Genomic DNA, 21,121 nt, shown 5'->3' with positions numbered 1-21,121 from the left:
ATAGCGATTAGATCATCTGCTTTAAATCTATCTACGGATAAGAACATTACATTGATAAAAAAAAAAGAATAATTTTTCTTCTATCCAACGTTTGTACTCTTTTTTTTCTTTAGTGAATTAATTAACTCGTTGTTGATGTAATGGGGCATTACATACGATGAATCGGGAGATAAATATCATATAATAATCCGATTCATTGTAATTAAAAAATCGATTACGTATGTTGCGTTTAACGCTTGAACTTTATGTTTGAAATAAAATAAGAAAAATTAACGAAACGATAGATAAGTAATCGCATATAAACAAACAAAAATTGTTAGCCTTATTTCATACGGCGATACACGTATATAATACGTGTACGATAGATACCGATTATACAGCATTCATTATAGAATCGTGTGAACGCTTCCATAATGAATATATCCATCATACATGCATCGTCGTATGAAAGAGACCTAAATTATCTGAAAAACTCTTCCGAGTGACGTGCATAGAATTTTCTTTCACGCGCAAAAGTAGAGAACATGAAATTGCCAGTACGTTCCTCGAGAAGACAATTTTAATCAAACTCGGAATTGCATGTATGCACTATGTATTATACATTATATATACATGTATGTATAATAAATACACGCAATTTTCATAAAATTTGTAGAAGTTATCAGTATAAGATAAAGAACAAAGTGGATTATACGAATGAATTATTTATCCCGAAAGATGAGAGAAATGAGTAATTAACGAGTTTCATTCTGGCAAAGATTTTTATAGCTTGACTCTGATTTGACTTTGATTCAGATTCTGCTGAAAAGTTTGTTTTATATGGAATATTGGCTTGTTAACTGCCTGAGACTTAGTCTAGTCAGTTAGCGAGAAATAATTTACAGCGATAATCCTATCTTAATGTGGAATGAATAAAGACATAGAATGAAACAGTAGTATTCTATACCCAACCCGAGATAACGAAGTTTTAAATTCATCTATATAAAAAGAAATGGCTTTCTTGACTCAGGACAATAGAAATGAAAGAAATACATTGTAACACTGAAATTCTGCTTCACAAAGATACTTCCTCCTATCCGTATATACTATCCGATAGATAGTAACGGCCAATTATCAAGGCAAAATTCTGACCAATTAGCTCGTTGAAAGTGAAGTTTTTCTCACAGGATCGATTGTTCAAGACTAGAATTAATTACATGAATAAATAAGAAGTACGTAATATAAACTCGGTAGGAGAGGATAGAAAAATGGTGGGGATTCCCACTTCGGAAATCATTTACAGCATTTCAGCTAGTCCCCCGTGAACAGTGCAACGAAGTAGACAAGCAGTCGTGCATACTAGGATTCGGGTTCATCGAAAAAAACTTTCCTGCAAGAAAAGGTTAGTAAGTCATTTAAACTATGTACATTATGCATCTACATTATATGCAATCACATGTGAAATTATCTACAACTTAATACTAGAATTACTAGAATGATCAAAATAACCAATTTAGTTGAAACTTTTCATAAAAACTTTATAAATTTACACCAATGTATTTTGATGAATTTCAGAGATTTCTTTGTTGTAAAGTAAGAATGTTTTTTCTGAATAAGAATTTAACTTGAAAGTAAGAAAGTTTGTCAAAATTTTCTGTTTATCTTGTATTAATTACCTTCTCATGTATCTTTCATTTCAATTTCTTTGGTACAAAATATTATAATTTAATCGTTGATGGGTATAGTTAAACATCGCGATGTCATCGTGCCACTGAAAATACGCAATTGACAAAAATATTGAAATAGAAATAAATGAAAACTTTCTATAAAAATAAATTAGAAACGTGTAAAAATGTCATTATTACCGAGAAAGTAGAGTGACATTGCTTCTGCACAAGCAGCGATCGGCGAGTAATTTAAGAAGCATGTATTCTGGTCGTTATCACGTTGGTGAAAGAAAAACAAAAACGTTTACTTTACGAATTGGGAACTTCCAACTTGTTTTCTTTCAAATGAGAGAAGACACTCGTTGATATCTGTTGATGTTCGAAAATTTATTTAAACTGTCGAGAATTCGATTGGCGAAATCGATAAATTTCGATAATTGAGTGATATCGACGCGATACTTACTAAACCTATAAAAAGGCGAAACGGAAACCATTGAAACGTACATAGATACTAAATAGATTTAGACAAAAACGTGTAGAAAGTGACTAATGTAGCGATGGTATTCGATTCTGAACGGTCTGTGATCTATTTCTTAAATTATTTGAATATGCAAGTTGTGACATGTTATTTTAAGAATTGTTTTTCTTTACGCAGATCATCATATATGCGTTGTGATTCCGAAGTGGGAGACATGCTTGATTATAAAGGTGTGTAAAAGCTAATGAATTATATTTATTTATTTAATTTATTTATTCTCTATTCATACACCGTATGTGTTTGTGGACATATATAAATCAGGTAATGGATCATTTATCATTAAAAACATAAAACGTTGGTTAATTTAAGATCATTTATTGAAATCTTGCATGCATTGTAATGATGAATTATTCATTCTTATTAGTTACGCGTTGGACATTTTGGTTTAGTTTTCATTCCATTGTCCGATTGAAATTAATATATGTCTGAAATTAAATAACGATGAAGTGGTTGTGAAAGTATTGTCAATCTTGCTGTTGTAGCAGCAATGTATAATCACTAAACTGAAGATGTTCATGCATATTCGTATTTTTACAAACCTAATGAAAGGAATGGAATTGAAATGGAAATTTCTTTCTTTCACTAAATATGATAACAAGCATTATACCACGTACATTTTATACGTATACCTTTTTGCAGCTTTAAGCCTATCAATACATAATCATTCGCAGTCTAGTAATAACAAATCATTTATGCCAAATTCGATAGCGAAAGTCTACTTAAAATATCGATCATTATCATCTTGAAATTTGATAATATTTAATACGTATTAACTACAAGACGGAGTAACAGAGCATTCCAAAAATTTAGTCGATACTTTTTTCTTATTTTACAAATTCGTGAAATTCTGTTACTGAAAGACAAATTGTAAATTCCAGCGTATGAGTAGATGTAATACTGAAACACATTTTAGCCGCGGTTTTGCATTTAATACACTTCATTCGTTGACATTGGATCTTTTCATGTGAGATAATGTATGCACGTGCTTGAATATCGTCGACCGTCTCTCAATTCAATATTTACATTTGTAATTCCGCCTTCTTTGTATGATGCAATTAGGTAAATGATATCTTCATCCAGAAAGCAAACTTTAAGGAAGGACGACATTCCTCTTTTAAAAATAAAAGACACAAACCGCGATCCGTACCATTCATATTTATCGTGAATAAGGACCGTGTCATAGAAGAATCGATGATCATTCGTTCAAACCGTACGATTTACAATTTATGGATTAATTGGATATTATTTAAAGAAATTATTTCTGAAGAATATTTTGAGAAGAGTTATAATTATAATTGAATATCATCGCAGATAAATCGATTGACTTTATTCTACGCAAATATTGGAACTCAATTGTTATTAAATAATATGAAACGAATTATATTTGCAATATATATGTATACAGTGGTTCATGAAAGTTTGTCAAAAAACATAGACAAGAAATAAAATACTCTAGAAGCCTGTATTGAAAGGATATTCGTTACCGAAAAAGGCGAACTATCTTTGAAGGAAAGATTCTTGAAAATACAGATGGTAAAAAGTGTAATTTTAGTAAAATTTTTCTTACACTACGAATTTTCCGAACGCTTAATATTCAGAAGAAGTTTTCTATGTATACTTATAAAACATTTTGAAACTTCATTAACATTATAACGAGGCATGATTACCACAATTATATTGGTACAATTTAAAACCAATCGGAAAATCTATATAGAAGTTACAAGATATTTACTGCAAACAAACATACTTAATAAAAAATTAGTATACAGCACAATAACTATAAATATTTGTAGTAATATGTTATGTGCAATATTGAAAAGTTTATAAAATTTGTAAACCAACTCCTATTCAAGGCCATCTTCATCATGTATAAAATAAAACTCTATTTATTTAGTATACAGCATTAATAAACTACTTATACATATAATAAGCGTAATAAATAATAGAAAATTGACTGTCTGAATACTTTACCAATATAATCATAATAATCATATTTCATTATAGTACTAATAAAATGTCAAAATGTTTCGTATAACATACATAATATATTCATAAAAGATTTCTATAAGTGTTCAAATACTTTCGTGAATTTTATATATTAAATAATTATTCCAAATCAATAGTTTATTTAATATTCGTGGGATTGTAAAATGCGCATTTACTAGCTACGTAATACTTTTCAAGGAAAAGCTGATTCAATTAAACATCTGAAAGTGCACATTTGCGTATTTCAAACATTTGTTTGTTCATACATTGAACAACATATATTGTTCTACCGCTCTAAGGTTGATGCATCTACCTTAGAAAATGTATACGTTCTCACCAATAATTGCTTAAGTAAAATCAGATATTTCTTCATTCTGTTTTTATATACAATAGCATATACGTACATATTGATACATATGTATACAAAGTCGAAGCCAAAGTTCCGTGTTGTCAATCCATTTTTAAGTTTCTAGTGTTATGTGCCATTTTGACATCGTGTGAAGTCGTGTCAGTGACACAGTGACACGTGTTGTACAAAATATGGCGTTAGGGTTAGGTAATATTTTTCGAAATTTTTCAATAGTTGCTCTAATTTCATTACCTATTCTCTTCATAAAATATTATTTCTACAAAATTTTTGCTTTAGACAGCAAGGTATTTACTCAAATTTATGTTTCTATATATGTTTCTAGATTTATTTAGATTGATCGTTTATTTGTTAACGTAGCATGTTCATAGTGAAAGTATATCTAACTTTATTTTAACATGATAAATATAATAACTAATCGTAATTATAGATAGTCATGCCGCAGTACTCACGGACTCTGACCGATCTAATCGTCCATCTAATTCGGATAATCTGAACGAAAGATCAGTAAGTATAATGTATTAAATGAAATTCGAAATAAAAGCATGCATCATTTAACGATTTTGTATGTATCAATGAATTTCAAGCTATATCCTTAATTTGTATATTGATGAAACAGATTATTTAAGATCTCAATCACAGATAGTGTAATGAACATGTGAGACTCGAGCATTTCATAATATTTGATTAAAACACTTGAGTTCTATGTATATTATCCTTGTACATAGCCCCTTTGTTTATCTTAAGTACGAATGATATGAAAGTGTGTAAAAAATAAAGAATAAGATATACAAGCACCTCTCTCAATTATGTGTTGGGATCAGTCTATATATTACTTCGGTTATCATTGCTTTATCATTAAAAGACATACGCAGAGATTTACTTTTATTTAAAGGTCAAATTGTTTTGTGTTATCATATACCTCATTTGAATTTGTTTTTTCTTCCTTTTGATATTGTTTCATTTAATATGATTTCATAATAATAATATTTCATAAGTATTCAGTTCATTAATTTTATAACACCCACTATGTAAAAACTAACGACATGAAAATCATTCAAGAGAGAGAAAGTAGAATATTATATAAAAATAATTTATAAGCAATCTATTCATATTTTGTGATCCATTTTTTAAGTCCACATTTGATTATTAATTCCATTCTTGATATTTCTCCATCAAAAGATTCTCTATAAGAGATATTTTTATATATACACATTTGTGTAATTGAAAAACTGAGACTAGATCTAGATCTACTTTTTATAAAGTTTTAGTAATGCATGGTTGGTTGTCTACATAGTTTCCAGGTTTGCCAGTGATGTGTGGTTTTATTGAGTTTTATTCCATCATTCCATCCAGGCTTTTCCATTATATCACTGATTGGTCTCCCAAGGTGCAACACATTATTGCTTATGATGCTTAATTGTTTCAGTGGTATGGTTTTCTGGTTTTATATATATATTTTTTATTTTCCTTCTTTTAAGAGAAATGCAAACTTACCAGTGTATCTTATATTGTATTACTCATAACATTGGTCACATAAATTATATCATATGATTTATTGTGCTGCACCATCACATATCCTATGGTACATGCTAAAGTGCCTTAATATGTGTTGCTGGTATTTCACAGATTTTTATGTTTCACAAATATATTTTTGGCTATGTGTTGTTATCATTACATACCATTTTTTTTTATTTTCGCTTAAATTCCATTATTTTATTACATTCACATATTAATGTGATACAACTATGAATAAATCACCAGTGACATTAACATGATCACACTGTTTTGTAATTTGCATTTTCTTTAATTTCTAATGAACAGGATACATAGGAATTGTTATTTTGTTTTAAAATATCTATGAATATGTAATACTTTTTACTTTGCACTTTAAAAGCAAACAAGACAATATTTATTTTCCTTAGATACCAGGAGGATGGACCATCACGTTAGCTTTAGCAGCTGTTACCTGCTGCTTAGGTTCAGCTGTACCAACAGGATTTAATATAGGAGTACTAAATAATGCAGCCCATGTGAGTGTCTCAACTTGTGTTTTATAGAAACTTGTAAGTATATTTATTTATTAAATATATTTATGTTAATTGTAGCTGGTGGATGCATTTTGTAATGAAAGTATTAGAGAAAGATATGGTATGGATGTATCCAAAAATGGCCTGAAAATAGTTTGGTCTAGTGTTGTCTCAATTTTTCTCATTGGAGGGGCAGCTGGTTCATTCCTCTCAAGCTGGGTAGCAGATAGATATGGAAGAAAAGGAGCGCTGTTTGTTGGAAACATATTTGGCATTATAGGAGCTGCAATGTTTTTTCTAATACGCAAATTAAATTCAATCGAAATTTTGTTAGCAGGCAGATTAGTTGTTGGTAAGTTTTAGGATACCAAATTCAAAAATGTGAAATTATTTGTTACATGAAAATTTTATATCTTTCCAGGACTCTCTGGAGGTTTCGCAACAAGCATAGTACCAATGTACATGTCAGAAATTGCACCACTTAGACTAAGAGGTGCAGTTGGAGTAATATGTCAACTAGGAATTACATGTGGAGTATTTTTAGGGCAAATTGCAGGGCTTGATACAGTTCTAGGAACTGAAAATTCTTGGCATTATATGCTAGGAGCATTTGTTCCATTATGTATATATGCCTTGGTTTTTACAAGCATTATTTTACCAGAAAGTCCTAAATATCTATATATAATCAAGGAACAGAAGCAGAAAGCTTTGGATGGTTAGTAAAAACACTAGTGTTGTAGTAATTGGTATATTCACAATAATATTCAAGACTATTTTAATATTTCAGAACTCAGTAGAATACGTAAAATGGATATAATGTTACTAGAAGTGGAAATTTCTAGTCTACAGCAAGAAATAGAGACAAAAACAACAGCCGAACCTTGGACTATCAAGCGCATTTTTAAAGATCCAAGTCTAAGGCTTCCTGTATTTTTAGTTTGTATAATACAATTCGGTCAACAGATGAGTGGTATAAACGTTGTATTTTACTATTCTAACTCCATATTTATCAATGCTGGACTTGGCATTACTGGAGCACAATATGCTACTCTTGGTACTGGCGTGGCTAACATTGGTATGGCTCTTGCTTCGGTACCAGTGATGTCAACTTTGAATAGGAGAGGTGTCCTCCTTACTAGTATATATTTGTGCTTAGGATGTTTGATAGTTTTATGTACTTCCATTTTATTAACTGTAAGTAAAATTATTTTGAATAGAATAATTTATATTAGAAGTTGAAAGTTTAGCTTGTAAAATAATTATTTGTATCCTTACAGCATCTGTCATCGCATATGCCAATAATATGTACGATAGCCGTTCTGGCTTATGTAATATTTTATGGAATTGGTCTTGGACCAATACCATATTTCATTGGATCTGAATTATTCGACGTTGGTCCTAGACCAGCAGCTATGGCACTTGGTAGTGTTTTTAATTGGGGTGGAAATTTTATAGTAGGCATGACGTTCCCAACAATAGAAAGTATTATGGGACCATATACTTTTTTAATATTTGCCGTATTTCTTTTATTATTAGGACAAATTGTTAGGTATGTAGTAAAAAATCAAATTTATAAATGATACAATCATTTGTAATTACTTACGATATATCCTGTAATAATATAATATTATTCTATATAGGATATACTTACCTGAGACTAGAGGAAAGAATACGATGGATATAGCAGCATTAATAAGTCAAGGATTTAACTCTAGACCAAATTCCATCCGTCATGGCTAAATTTAAAAACTGGTACTTTATATGGTCTAATACTTCTTTCTAGTGAATAGATAGGTTTACAATTTTTTCGTTGTAAGGTTTATGTAAATATCTAATTAATAAGGGTTATTTTTTTACAATTTAGATAAGAAATTTATTATACTTTTATTTTTTATTTTGTTAATACTATATTTATCTAAACATCTGTATCTAAATAATTACAAATTTTGAAATATTCGATTTATTAATATAATTACATCATTTAATTATTTTCGAATACATGAAACGATAAATTGTTAAATTTTACATTTGTTAACGAAAATTACAGTCAGATCACATTGACACTAAATTTCCAGTAAGCGAACCAATGTTTTTAAATATGTAACTGTTATTCAAGTATAAAACATTTCACTGCCTATGTAAGAAATTTTCTATGTAAGAAATTTTATTTTTTCATTCTATAGCATACTTAATACAATAATTTAAAAATTATAAAATTCTTTGCTACGTATTTTACACATTTAAACAATTGTTAATTTTGTAATATGTTATATAATTGGTCTAATTTTTCATAAAATACTAAACAAAGCACTGTGTGCGGTGCTATTCTCATCCACGTTGGAAAAATTCCTTTATATAAACCAGAGAGTCCTTCTGTTCGTAATATTTTAATGATCGCGTCCAATAGTCCGTTATACAACGTACCTTTTCCGCCTATGTCCGTCTCTGTTTAATTATAAAATTATCAGTCCTACAAATCTATCAACAAAAGTTACTTTCGAAATATTTTTATTAAATTACACTCACGTTGATTGTAGAGCCTTGTTGCTAAGACATCAAATGGTTGCATAGTGAGAGCTACACAACTTCCACCGATTATGGAAGCCAGAAAAGTCAGAAATATCGGTTGATCTGTAAACACCTTAAAAAGAAATATGAAATATTGTAATTTTCATTTATACTATTCTGAACGTGATATCTATTCAAATATTCACTTGTAATGAGCGTAACCAATCCGCAGCTAAACCGAAGGTAGTTAACTGCGTTGCGGATCCTACAAAAACACGTGGTATATTCGCATACCAGCCGCGATACAAAGCCACTATTCCACCTTCTTTCCAGAGAGATTTGAATGCACTCCAGGTTCCTGAATAATTATGCTGATAACCAACGGCTATGGTTTGTGCTGATTTCGCTTGTAATTGTGTTTTTACCTATTGCGATGAGAAAGACGAATGTAATATAAAATTGCTCATTGTGAATTAAAATACTGTAACGATGTGTCTTAATAAATTAACATATCAATTTTAATATAGATTACTCATGATATTATTGATACTTAAGGATCATCTTTCATACAAAATAATTAACAACGTATTAAAGAAGAATTACCATATAGAACGGACTACCAAGAACAGCTCCAACAGAACCAGAAGTTCCAGTTATTATAACAGTCTTTAAAATATCAGTATCCCCTTTGTCATTAGTGATTAGGTCATACTTTTTTGCTGTATTGTAGATGCCTAACCGTATTCCATTGAGCACGACTTGAAAATATAGGGCCGGTACGATACCGGCTTGTAAAGCAGTTATACCCTCGTGTTTTGCAATTAAATAACCCGCGTGTAAGGTGTTTTTATATATTTTTTTGTATGTGTTTCTTGCTTCTAGCTCTCCTTGTAATTGTAATCGTACTTTTATCACATCAATTGGGTTCGTAAAAAATCCAGCTCCTACCGCTGCTAATGCACCAATTGCAAACTCTATACCTGGACTAATAAAAGTTAACAATAAGTATAATTATAGTTTTCTTACTATAACCTATTAACCCTTATTAACCCATTAAGGACTGAGAAATAGTTTATCGTAATATTATAGATATTTCAATATTTTTTAATTTCATAAAGTCGTTTAGATGAGAGATATGATGATGAATAAATATTTAACGAATGCTTGGAATTCCATTTTCTGGCTAAAATGTTAAAATACAAAATTTGATAATGTAAATTGGTTAAGAGATGACTGCGAATAAAATATTGGCCCTTAATAAACTAATTAAAATATAATTCATTTAAAATTTCGTGCGAAATATATTTATATAATTATACTTCAGCGGAAGTAATATATAACGCTATTCAGCTTTAAGTTAATTCTTATCAGTTTTGAAGTATTTCACAGAATAACCATTGAGAGAATGTTTAACTAGATGTAAAAATGATGCAATAACGATATTTTTATAAATTTTATTATATTGCAGTATTATACAAAATGACTAATATGATGAATTACATGAATAATTGAAGTTTACGACAGTTCAAATAAGTACAAAGAAAATATTAGTAATACTATTTCACTAATGCACACATCTTAGTAAATTATTAGTGAGAAAAATGCTCTTTATTTTCTAATCTAAGTTACAATAAACACTAAACAAATTCAATTAATTTCTAATATGGAGTTTTACTTGCAGTATCAACGTGGCTAACATTCACATCAAAAAAGGTCCCAGTTACAAAATTAGAAATAATTCTATTTAAATAGAATAACAGTTATTAGTACTAAAAATTCTTACCAAAGTAAATGTTACATTACATTCATTGAACCAAACAATAAAACACTGAATGAAAAACTGATCAAATCAATGAAATAGTTAAGTCATCACTGACCAAGGAATCGAATTCATAATTATGATATAAAATAATCATGATCAATTGTTACAAATTTTTTATCGTTAAAAAGCATTGGAATAAAAAGACTATAATAGACATGAAAATTTAACTTTCAAATACATATTTAGGAATGTGCAATAGTGATATTAATCGACCGGCTGATTTTAGACACGAGAAAATTCTTGCATAACTATCATCCACCACGCATATACATACATATGTAGGAATGATATTGGAGTTAGCTTAAACTTAAACTACATATCACCGGTTAGAAATGCGTAATCAGTGTTAAAAGCTCACGGTCTGCTGATGCTTGTATTCGGCGCTGCGGTCATTTCCTATATATAATAGTAAAACGTTTCTGTGCGCGCGATGCTAATTTAAATCGAACTTAATTATTTCAGCGAGTAACGATACTGTCTCTGTTTTTATCATGACTGATCATATTTTCTCTCAAAATTGTATAATCACTTGATTGCGTGAGGTTTATATTTTTTTAAAAATGACTAGTGTCAAGGTCAAGATTTAGAAATCAGGATATTTTGTTGAGACTAAAGAATTTCTAGTTGGTATCATTATGCAATAGTATATATTAGAAACATATAGAAATTATATTTATATAAACTAATGATTAATAATATGAATAATACCTGAAAAATTTGCCAAGTTGTACATGTTCAGAAATTTTCGCGCATGCGTTGATAAGTATAGTAATCGCAATTAGAATTTGATGAAACTAAGAATCGCTTATTGTACATTTATTTAATAGAATTAGAATAACTAGTTCATAGAATTTGGTGATTATATCTAGTGAAAATTTTTGAACATACACTTTGGTATTAAATAAAGTAAAATACACAATGGTTTGCAGCTATAAGAGCTAGTAATAATACAGCGTTATTCGAACTTCGAACCTGTAAATTATTATGTAGTTTCATCAGAATTGCGAGACTATCTTGAGATCGATTGTTCTATAATAGTTTCTTTTAAAGCTTGAATTCATTTTATTGTATTTTTTAATATCTAGCCAAATCCCTTTTTTCAGTTTATAGTTTTTTTTTTCTTTCGTCAAAATTATCTTACGCTTAAATAATTATTAGTAGTAGATTGAAAAAGATTATTATTATCATGATTCATGATTGAAACATAATTTATACTGTCATATACATAGAGCATTATTGTTTAATACATGATCAATATACATTTATGTTATGCAAATTTTATTATTTATACCTAGATGTTAGTTGCAATATGTACATTTATTTTACATTCTTTATTTGTTTTATAATTGTCTGTTATACTAAAACTACTTCTTTTATTTCATAATAATCTTAGAAAATTCTTTAAATGCTTAGATTATGCAACAGATAAACTTCCACCAGCTTTAGAAATTTTAGCAATCTCTTCTTTAAATTTAGCAATTGTTTCCTTTGCTAAGGTTAATTTTTCCTTAAATTCTATGACTTCCAATCTTATTTTGTTTCTTGCTTCTATTATTGCTTTCATTGTAGACTCCTTTTTGGCTTCAACTGCATAATAGAATAAAAATAATTTTCATATATGTATATTAAATCATTAATTTAAATAAAATGACTATATACAATCTGTATTATGGCGCCAAACACCAAAAGTTGTAGGTTTACTGGAGTTCAGTAAATGTTGCATTAAAGCTGTTGGATCTTGGAAAACTATTTCTTCATAAAACTCGGACACTAAGCTCTTTTTCCCAAGTTGTATCTCAGGTGTTGTTTGGAACAGTTTTAATATATGATATATAGTTACCTATTTAGAATATAAATAATTTCAATAAATTTGCATGATTGATATGCTTAGAATTATGAAAAATCTACTTACAGGACGTTCATTAGGGTCATGAAAATAAATTTTAATTACAATTTCAAATTCTCCCCAACCAGTTTCACTGAGTTCATAGGGAGCTTTGGTCATAATACGATTTGGATTGTTGTAACTTTCATGTAATTTAAAGTGAACTTTTTTGACATATGTAGACATGTCTTCATTATGATATGGTTTAACATAAACTGTCCATTGATGTGTATGGCCATCTTCTTCCCTTTTTTTACCAAAATAACGGGCTATATTGCCATACACAATTGGTTTCACTATTGTAACACCCTGGTTCAATAAAATTTAAATAATTATTTTTCATTCTTCTTCAACTTTACAATAAATACTCGAATAATTGTTATTTTAATTACTATTACGTTACATTTGTTTGTTGCTTTTTTCTACATGTATAGGTTAGGAACATAAAAGTGCATCGAACTTTTCACACTATTTAAAGGAAATATACCTTAACTCTACCACCAGAGTCAGGACCAAATTCGTTAGTTGTTGCCATCATCCTGATTAGTTGTCCTGTTCATTACATAAAGACAAAATATTGGAAAATATTAACTAAGTGACATTACTGCCGATAATTTCAGCGCTACCTAGTTTACCCTAGCGCTATCTGGCATGACGCTAAACATTCGACACGCTTTTATTATAGAAAAGAACATCTTTTTGTGCATTTTTTATAATGCAATAAAAATATAAGGACGCAATTAAATGTTTAACATTTATATTAATCTTAGACGCAAAGATAGGTTGAAATTAAAAAACAGAGTATATTGTTTTCAAGTAAATGTATTTTTTCTCATCGTGAAGGGTATTAAAAAAATATGTACACTTCTCTTAAAATAAATTACACTTCGAAAAGTTCTTGATTTTCCACACAGCATAATCTTCTTGACAAAAATATTTTGGAATCTATTTCCTAATACCAGTAACTAGATTATCATATGAGATAAATTTTTTAAATATAACATGATTCTCGCTCGGCACGATAGTTTCCGTAGAAGATTAAAGACAGCTGTTTCCTAATCGATAATATATGCAACTTGATAAGTTCATAATCGCCAGAATATGTTAGTATTAATAAAACATTTCTATAAAATACATAAACGTCATTATATAACCACTATGTATGTTAGAAATACCTGCGGGGATTGATTTTTTTTTCTTTCCTATCGACGATTTACAAACAACACGAAATATATAACAAATCGAGAAGTTAAACATGTTTAATGCGATACCATTTTTTAAATATAATACTCAAAATATAGATATAGGATTTTAGATATCAGGAAACTCAGTATCAGAACAAATTTACGTATGTGGTTACATATGCATTTAAGTTTCATAGGATTCTCTCCGTGATTTCGATTACATACAAACATCTGTATTTCGTCACAAGTCAAAATTTGTCACATTTTAACGCTACACTAGCATACGGCACGTATTAGAAAATCGACAGAATAGAAAGGAACCCTTTGATCACGTAATTCGTATAGAAATAATGTCGGATGATATCAGACATATTTCATGTATATTTGATTAAAATAAGGAGTTAAATGGATGCACGTTGCATCGGACGTATAAAGGCAGCCAGCTGCCAAAAGAATGCGTCTTCAGCACCTCGTAACGACGATTAGAATTAGCTCTGTCGTGCTACAATGTTGTCGTTATCAGGTGCGAGGCAATTTTTCTTTCCTTCGGAATTGTTCCTCTAGATATCCCGGGATCTGAAAAGAGTTTATACAACGACCGTTATATCGTTTAGACAATGGTTTGTAGCCATATACTAAGCATCAGCTACTACATATCTACTCCATCTAAATGAACAGAGATGTAAAAAGTAATTCGCACAAAATAATTAAGCAGGTTTTAATAATAACTCTTATAGTCACGTCGTACCGTTAAAACATATATATACATATACTTTATTTCCAGAGCACTTATTCACTACGACGATCAATAAAACGATCAACGTTTCACTCGAGTAAATGATTTACCATAAAATATACGATTTGTTAAACAAACTGGACCATAAATGCAATCCTTCTGTGTGCTTTACGGTGACGATAATTACAAATATATACAGGCTACTGTGACATCAAATTTAACACTAAAATTGACATCTACGTGCGTGATACTACATCTCACATTGTTTATTGCCCATACTATTCTAACAGAAAAATACATGCAACGCACTGTTTAATATACAAAGCTTAGAATTGGATGACATTTAGGACACATTAAATTAAGATTAGATACGAGGAAGTAGTCCCAATCCACTAATGGTCAGGCATTCTGAGAACATTAAAACATAAGAAACTTAAGGAATCGAGGTATTTTATTATGAGTAAGCAAAATAAGAGTGTGTCAATTTTTTCTTATTCTTTCTCTTTTGTTTCTGCTCGGCATACGGATGTATTTACAAGGAAGGAAAAAGAAACAATTGCTACTAGTCAATTGTGATCATTTTTACCTTTGGTTTTGGTCGATGAGTGTTCACTGCGTCGATTGGTAATCGAATGTGTTCCACTTTACAGCCATAGGCAACTGGCGTTAATTTAATAATAGTATGTAGTGGCACTTGTAAATATGGTAATTCATCTGTGAGGAGACAAATATGATCAAAATTATTTTGTAAAGTGAAAAAAGAATAGAATCTTTGAATCACATGAATTACAGTAAGAAAAATAATGTCATGAGAAAAGATAAATATTATTTACTCATCAAATAATGGTTTGAAGTATAAGATAAATTACGTATGTATTCGACGCGTATGAAATTGATTAAACTACTCGCAATTTATGGAAATAAAATTATGTAAACAAGAACGACGGGTATCTTGGACTTCCGTCATACGTATAATTTCGTCACTCCCGATATCTCACTCTTTGCATACATATCTATTTTGTTCAGTTCATTTTGATACGTTGAAGGTCCAAAGTTATACAACTTCGATATTCCCTGTTCAAGTATACATACGTTTATGTCGTATAACTATGATTTCTGTATTTACGATGTGGATGCAGTTATTCATCCTTTATTAATTTGATTAAGCAGTCGTTCTGATAAAGATATCTTCTCTCAATTATTTATATACTAATATCAACCATATAAATAAAATATTTGTAAATAAAGATATTTACCCGCACTTTTGTCTAGGAAGTAAGCAAATAGACATCGCAAAACTGCTTGGTGGCTAACAACCAAAACATTACCCTGTCGTTCTAATTCCATTATCACTGGTTCCAATCGCGCGACCAGATCTTCGTAACTTTCCCCTCTCGGATAACGATATGAGAATTTATTTTGATCTCTCGCGGCAAAGTCTGTCGGATACTTTTCTGCGATTTCTTCATAAGACATTTCTTCACAAATACCCTGTGCATAAATATGGTTTAATTGTTATCATAAATAATTTTATATGCGAATATTTTTTTTGTCATTCAATAACTTTTATTATATATAAAGTAATTATTTTATTAACCCTAATGCAATTACTGTTTACAGGGTACAAAGAAGGCCATCTTTTATTAGTCGTTAATCGAACATTTAAAAAGGAATTTTGAACAATAAAGTGTAAGAAACAATACTTTTTCATTCTATTCAAAACCATCTGATAAATTTTCATTGAAAACGAAAGTAATTAATTATTTCTCAGTTTACCGCGTCAATCTCATTTAACGCTTTCCATCTTTCTTGGGGCACATTCACGTCACTTGCCGTTTGAATGGTCCTCTTCAGCCAGCTAGTCCACACTCGCAATCCCTACAATTATGAAAAATGTTATAGTTTGCTTAAATACAAAACCAAGATTTTTTTCTGCCCCATGTCTGTGCTCGTACCTGAATATCCTGACCAGTGATGTAGTTAGCCAATGCTTTGGCATATTCCCAGCCCCTAACGCTCAACTCCGAGTCTCCGCCTATTTTACCTTCGAGGTTCATCACGCTCTCGCCGTGCCTAGTTAAATAGATCGTACGTGGCACTATATGGATGTTCATAAGGTAATAAACTATTCTACTTTGTATGTGACCCTCGTGCTTATGGACCAGCACTTTTTCGCCAGTGTTGTAAATTTTCATAAAGGATAAATCGCTTTCTTGATTCTCGTCCAATGGCTGATACTTTTCTCGATAGTGCTCGATTCGCAGCATGAAATCAGCCAGTACTTCCTCCTTGTTCATATTCGTATAATCTGGACTACTCACTTTTACCTACACGTTAACAAGTTTTATGTTGTTAATTGTTAATCTTTCTTAATTAAAATGTTAATAACTTTGTCGCAAGGAATCAAAGCTAATTTACGAATTGATTAAAAAGGGAAAGCTCTTTCATCTCCTGTGTATTTGATACATTATCCGATAAGAAATTGAAACAATATTTAAAAATAAAACATCTGAATCTATGTAGATCAATACTTTAAGAATTATTACGAGTTTCAAATGGACTTAGAAGAGCCATTTCCTTACTTCCATAATATTCTGTTCAACGATCTCAGGATCATTGCAAACAGATTCGACAAAGAAGAGCTTGAAGCCCATTTTCTCGACCACGATGTCCCTGATTAGTTGTCGTCTCTCGATGGTCGAGTTGGTGGCGTCGAACACAGCCACTTCGCCGTCCCCGCTCTCCAACCATTGGCAGACGTCCTTAAGCGCGTCCATCGCGCACTGGGTACGTATTGCCATTGCTTTAATATTATCAGGACGGAAAAATTCGTGGCATTGATAAGCAGTGGTTGCATGTCGCCTGTATTCTCCCAAGTTGAACACCTTTGTATTTATACCAATCCAATTGAGGTATCTACACAGTTTCTTTGAGATGTACGTTTTACCACGGGCAGGCAACCCCACCATAGCAATCACATGCGGCTTGTTTACACAATTCGCTCGTTCGCCTGCAATTATCAAACATATTACATAAAAGAAAGTTTCAGAATTATTTTTTATCGTATGCCGGTCATTTTCAAGAAAATAATTTTGATTAGATCTAATTTTATCGGATTAGGATCCAAATATCATTGTACATACATATCAACCAGTTATTGGGTTTCATTTAGATAGTCTAGATAGGAAATTAATTTTTTCAAGTGCAATTGTCACTGTGCGATATCGTTTAATTTTCACGCAGTAGTAAATGGCAACTGTTGGTTTCTAGTAATATTAGTCTGGTATTTCGTTCGATACGTGCACAATGCGTGCTTTATTTATCTATATATTTTTATATATATGTATACATATGTACATAGATGTATTTTTTATTTGTCTTTGTTAGTTTTCCTGGTATATTAATAGCGTACTGTCCTTCAAATGCGAGAAAATTATCGTATTAATTTGTTGTTATTATTACTTAGTCGCATGTTCCGTTAAAATATCTGATAATTGAAGATACATAATCGTACGAAGTCTGGTCTCTGAATCTGCGTAGATCGCTCACACTCTTAACATGCCTTAGATTTATAACGAGAACGAAATCAACTAGCTGTCCAAAGAAATTTACGCAATTTCGGGTCAGTGCTATTAATGACTACTTGCCTATTTTCACTGGCTTAAAATACGGGAATAATCGATCCGGAATTGTAACCAAAATAACGGAAATTGAGTTGTGAGTTCAACGCATTTTTTACGATTCGATGATATTCGCTAGATAAAAATTAGATCGCATTGTGATGATATGAACCGTGTTTGGTTCCGATACAGCTTTTCAAACGTAAACATTTTGTTATCTGACACTCTTTGCGAAATAACCTTATGGCTCGACAAACATGTAAACGCGTGCCATTATTTTTCATCTTTCGTCCAATATTCTCAGATTAACTTTATCATTCAACTATTTTTAGTAATCGAGCAAAGACCAAGGTACAATTGCAGGAAAGATATAACCACAAAAAATGCCTTCTTTGCAAATTTTCATGAGATAAAGAAACGCATCAAATCGGCGATTCTTCCATCTACTTAAAAAATCAATTACCTTTGGAACTCTTACAACCAGCGCTGAAACATTATTTACAGTACTTCATTGTTTATATAACAAATATTCTTTTATGTTCTAATAAATGTTTTTCATATTATGATTATTTGGGATTGTTCTCGTAAGTTTATTAAAATAATACTTATACAATAGAAATTTTCTAATGTAGAATTTTCATTGACTTTTGAGAAACACTTGATAGTAGATACTTTGTTTCTATAATAAAATACTGATGATCAAATGTTTGTATGAACACCCGTAAACTAGAAATTCTGAAAATAAGGTGGATTGATCGTAGCAATGAATCTTTGCAATCAAGGTCAAAATTAAAGTCGTTCCTATGGTGTCAAATACAGCTTTGTACCGGTTTCAATCAGTTTCACGTTACCATAGATTTCAGTCAATTAATACGATCTCTTGTCACATACATATGTATCCTACGTAATTGTGTCATTCGTGTGAATGCGGCTCACGCGGTTCAACATGGAGTATCTTTTCAGGTTATGTTCTCGTAGGATAATGATAGAATACAGTAACAGTAACCCACGTGATAAATAGCATATATTTATATAGAAACCAATATTTCTAAGAATATAATAAATATCAAACAGGCGAAAACAAATGACAAGTACTTTAATAAAAAGATTCACTTTGCAATCAAATGAGTCTCGCTTCTCAATTGTTTCTTCAAAAAACTTCAATACAACAGTTTCTATTACTTAAAAAAGCAAAAAATAAGCATTAGAAATATTTAAATTTAATTATTTATATTTAGATTTCAATATTTATAGGGGAAATAATAATATTATTTCTCAGTATATCTTACCACGAATAGGAAAAGGCTTTGTTTGAATGGTGTCCGAGCTCGGTGGTGTGTAATGCATTTTGATTTTTGGATCAGTCATCCTACGACACCATGTAGATCTTCTTTCAGCCTCAGTAGACTTGTACAGATGTTTCAGTAACTTCTGTTTATTAAGAAAAGGAACACTGAAATCTCAATTTCACTAAACCAAAACACTCCACGTATGTCACTTATTAAACACGCATTAGAAGTTCGTCGTGTTAAGTTCACTGTCACTGCGGCCTCATCCTATAATTCATATTTACAGAATGTCATCGTACGTTAAATTTAGTATATGATGTTATATATTTATTATCGCAAAACTACTGAAACGGTGAGATTTGACGAAAGTGCTGCAACAGGGAGTCGCGACCGCGAGCTATCTCACCAATGTGGGAGAGAGAGAGAGAGAGAGAAGATTCTTCTTCAGGAGAACTATGCGCATCTACTGTTCACCGGAGAAGTCCAGACTTTAGTACGCACCGCGCAACGCAATGCATATCCCTTGAATTTTACAGCGATTATTATTACGTACAGATCGTGGCGCGGGGAAATCTTGTCAGCAGTAACTCTCATCGTGTGGCTCCGTTTTCTTTTATAAAACGAATATCAAATGACGTTTCACTGTGTTAAAAAATACTCTCGTTTTATACATAAGACATATCATTTTGAAAAAGAATTGATATGCTGAAAGAACGATATTTATTTTAAGATGAAAACGAATCATAGATATATATTGAATTTTTGACAAACACCACTGTTATATGAGATACTTCTGGCCAGTCCGTAGCCTCGAGAATGATCACGCGACTTCTTTTGACGTCATTTATTGTTTTCCAACCAATTCTTCCTGGTTTGATATAGAAAAATATGAGACCATTGAAACGAAGGTGTCCCCTATACTTTGTCGTACTTACTGCAAATAGTTGCTTACCAAATATGAAAATCTGTGGTCTTCCGTAAAAATGATAAGTTTGACCGAATCCCCGCTTATTTTATCACTTGTTTCAGTAACCAATAAGAAACATTCTCAACTAAAAATGTAGCGAATAGGAGTATGTGATTCTGCAGAAGGTACCAGTTATGCCGTGTCTCTTATAGATACATTAAATATATTTTAAAGGAGGAAAAGATTCTGTTCTTTAAAAAGCTAGTTATTATATTGCGTGCCGTGTGGGGAGGGAGAGTTCTAAAAAAAAAGACTAGATTATCATGCTAGGGATCACTAGTGTCCAGATTTTGTTCCTTTGTTAAATTCTTTACCTTGAATAAGATTTCTTATTTGTAAATGGACAGGTATAAAACCTTTATATTGATCAGACTAACTTACTAATATTACTAGATTTTTATAAGAGTAATATAAGATATACATTACCGTCTTTTTTAAGTTACAAGATTTCTCTTTAACACTAAAATTGAACGGAGAACTGTTGAAGTACTTTGAGCGCCGGTATTACAGTATGGAAAGGTGCCGGTAGGGTGCATGGGTACC

The 21,121-nt window shown here is 30.8% G+C and overlaps 4 protein-coding genes across 16 annotated transcripts; 1 reads left to right on the top strand and 3 right to left on the bottom strand.

Moving 5' to 3' along the window:
* Window positions 1-1,279: 1,279 nt before the first annotated feature.
* On the top strand, window positions 1,280-8,372 carry LOC117231198 (solute carrier family 2, facilitated glucose transporter member 3-like). 4 transcript variants are annotated; one of them, XM_033489385.1, is made up of 9 exons: window positions 1,280-1,381; window positions 2,302-2,354; window positions 4,968-5,044; window positions 6,463-6,570; window positions 6,646-6,919; window positions 6,989-7,282; window positions 7,355-7,761; window positions 7,845-8,116; window positions 8,208-8,372. In XM_033489385.1, the coding sequence occupies exons 2-9, from the start codon at window positions 2,312-2,314 to the stop codon at window positions 8,305-8,307; spliced, it is 1,575 nt and encodes a 524-aa protein (XP_033345276.1). In that variant the 5' UTR covers window positions 1,280-1,381; window positions 2,302-2,311; the 3' UTR covers window positions 8,308-8,372. The 4 variants fall into 4 exon arrangements, with proteins under 4 accessions (XP_033345276.1, XP_033345277.1, XP_033345275.1 ...); XM_033489386.1 differs by having other exon boundaries at window positions 1,293-1,385; XM_033489384.1 differs by lacking the exon at window positions 1,280-1,381 and adding an exon at window positions 2,113-2,223.
* A 249-nt stretch (window positions 8,373-8,621) lies between these two features.
* On the bottom strand, window positions 8,622-11,412 carry LOC117231199 (solute carrier family 25 member 35-like). Of its 3 annotated transcripts, none has more exons than XM_033489388.1 (5): window positions 11,256-11,412; window positions 9,679-10,060; window positions 9,282-9,500; window positions 9,094-9,208; window positions 8,622-9,012 (listed from the first exon to the last, which is right to left on the bottom strand). In XM_033489388.1, the coding sequence occupies exons 1-5, from the start codon at window positions 11,288-11,290 to the stop codon at window positions 8,819-8,821; spliced, it is 945 nt and encodes a 314-aa protein (XP_033345279.1). In that variant the 5' UTR covers window positions 11,291-11,412; the 3' UTR covers window positions 8,622-8,818. The 3 variants fall into 3 exon arrangements, with proteins under 3 accessions (XP_033345279.1, XP_033345281.1, XP_033345280.1); XM_033489390.1 differs by lacking the exon at window positions 11,256-11,412 and adding an exon at window positions 10,953-11,158; XM_033489389.1 differs by lacking the exon at window positions 11,256-11,412 and adding an exon at window positions 10,755-10,809.
* A 675-nt stretch (window positions 11,413-12,087) lies between these two features.
* LOC117231200 (YEATS domain-containing protein 4) lies at window positions 12,088-13,449 on the bottom strand. Its single transcript, XM_033489391.1, has 4 exons — window positions 13,270-13,449; window positions 12,810-13,091; window positions 12,557-12,737; window positions 12,088-12,484 (listed from the first exon to the last, which is right to left on the bottom strand). Exons 1-4 carry the CDS (start codon window positions 13,318-13,320, stop codon window positions 12,312-12,314), a joined length of 687 nt encoding a protein of 228 aa, XP_033345282.1. The 5' UTR covers window positions 13,321-13,449; the 3' UTR covers window positions 12,088-12,311.
* Window positions 13,450-13,652: 203 nt separating this feature from the next.
* On the bottom strand, window positions 13,653-21,102 carry LOC117231306 (6-phosphofructo-2-kinase/fructose-2,6-bisphosphatase 1). Of its 8 annotated transcripts, XM_033489643.1 has the most exons (9): window positions 20,564-20,715; window positions 20,385-20,479; window positions 19,612-19,878; window positions 17,285-17,712; window positions 16,658-17,029; window positions 16,479-16,580; window positions 15,959-16,193; window positions 15,289-15,416; window positions 13,653-14,542 (listed from the first exon to the last, which is right to left on the bottom strand). In XM_033489643.1, the coding sequence occupies exons 3-9, from the start codon at window positions 19,688-19,690 to the stop codon at window positions 14,486-14,488; spliced, it is 1,401 nt and encodes a 466-aa protein (XP_033345534.1). In that variant the 5' UTR covers window positions 19,691-19,878; window positions 20,385-20,479; window positions 20,564-20,715; the 3' UTR covers window positions 13,653-14,485. The 8 variants fall into 8 exon arrangements, 6 of the variants coding, with proteins under 6 accessions (XP_033345534.1, XP_033345537.1, XP_033345536.1 ...); XM_033489646.1 differs by lacking the exons at window positions 20,385-20,479; window positions 20,564-20,715 and adding an exon at window positions 21,005-21,102; XM_033489645.1 differs by lacking the exon at window positions 20,385-20,479.
* Between the last annotated feature and the right edge of the window lie 19 nt (window positions 21,103-21,121).

This window comes from Bombus vosnesenskii, unplaced genomic scaffold (assembly GCF_011952255.1).
Source record: "Bombus vosnesenskii isolate JDL3184/JDL3185 unplaced genomic scaffold, Bvos_JDL3184-5_v1.1 scf7180000013272, whole genome shotgun sequence".
In the NCBI taxonomy this organism is placed as follows: Eukaryota; Metazoa; Arthropoda; class Insecta; order Hymenoptera; family Apidae; genus Bombus; species Bombus vosnesenskii.
This window is presented reverse-complemented; position numbering and strand designations above follow the sequence as displayed.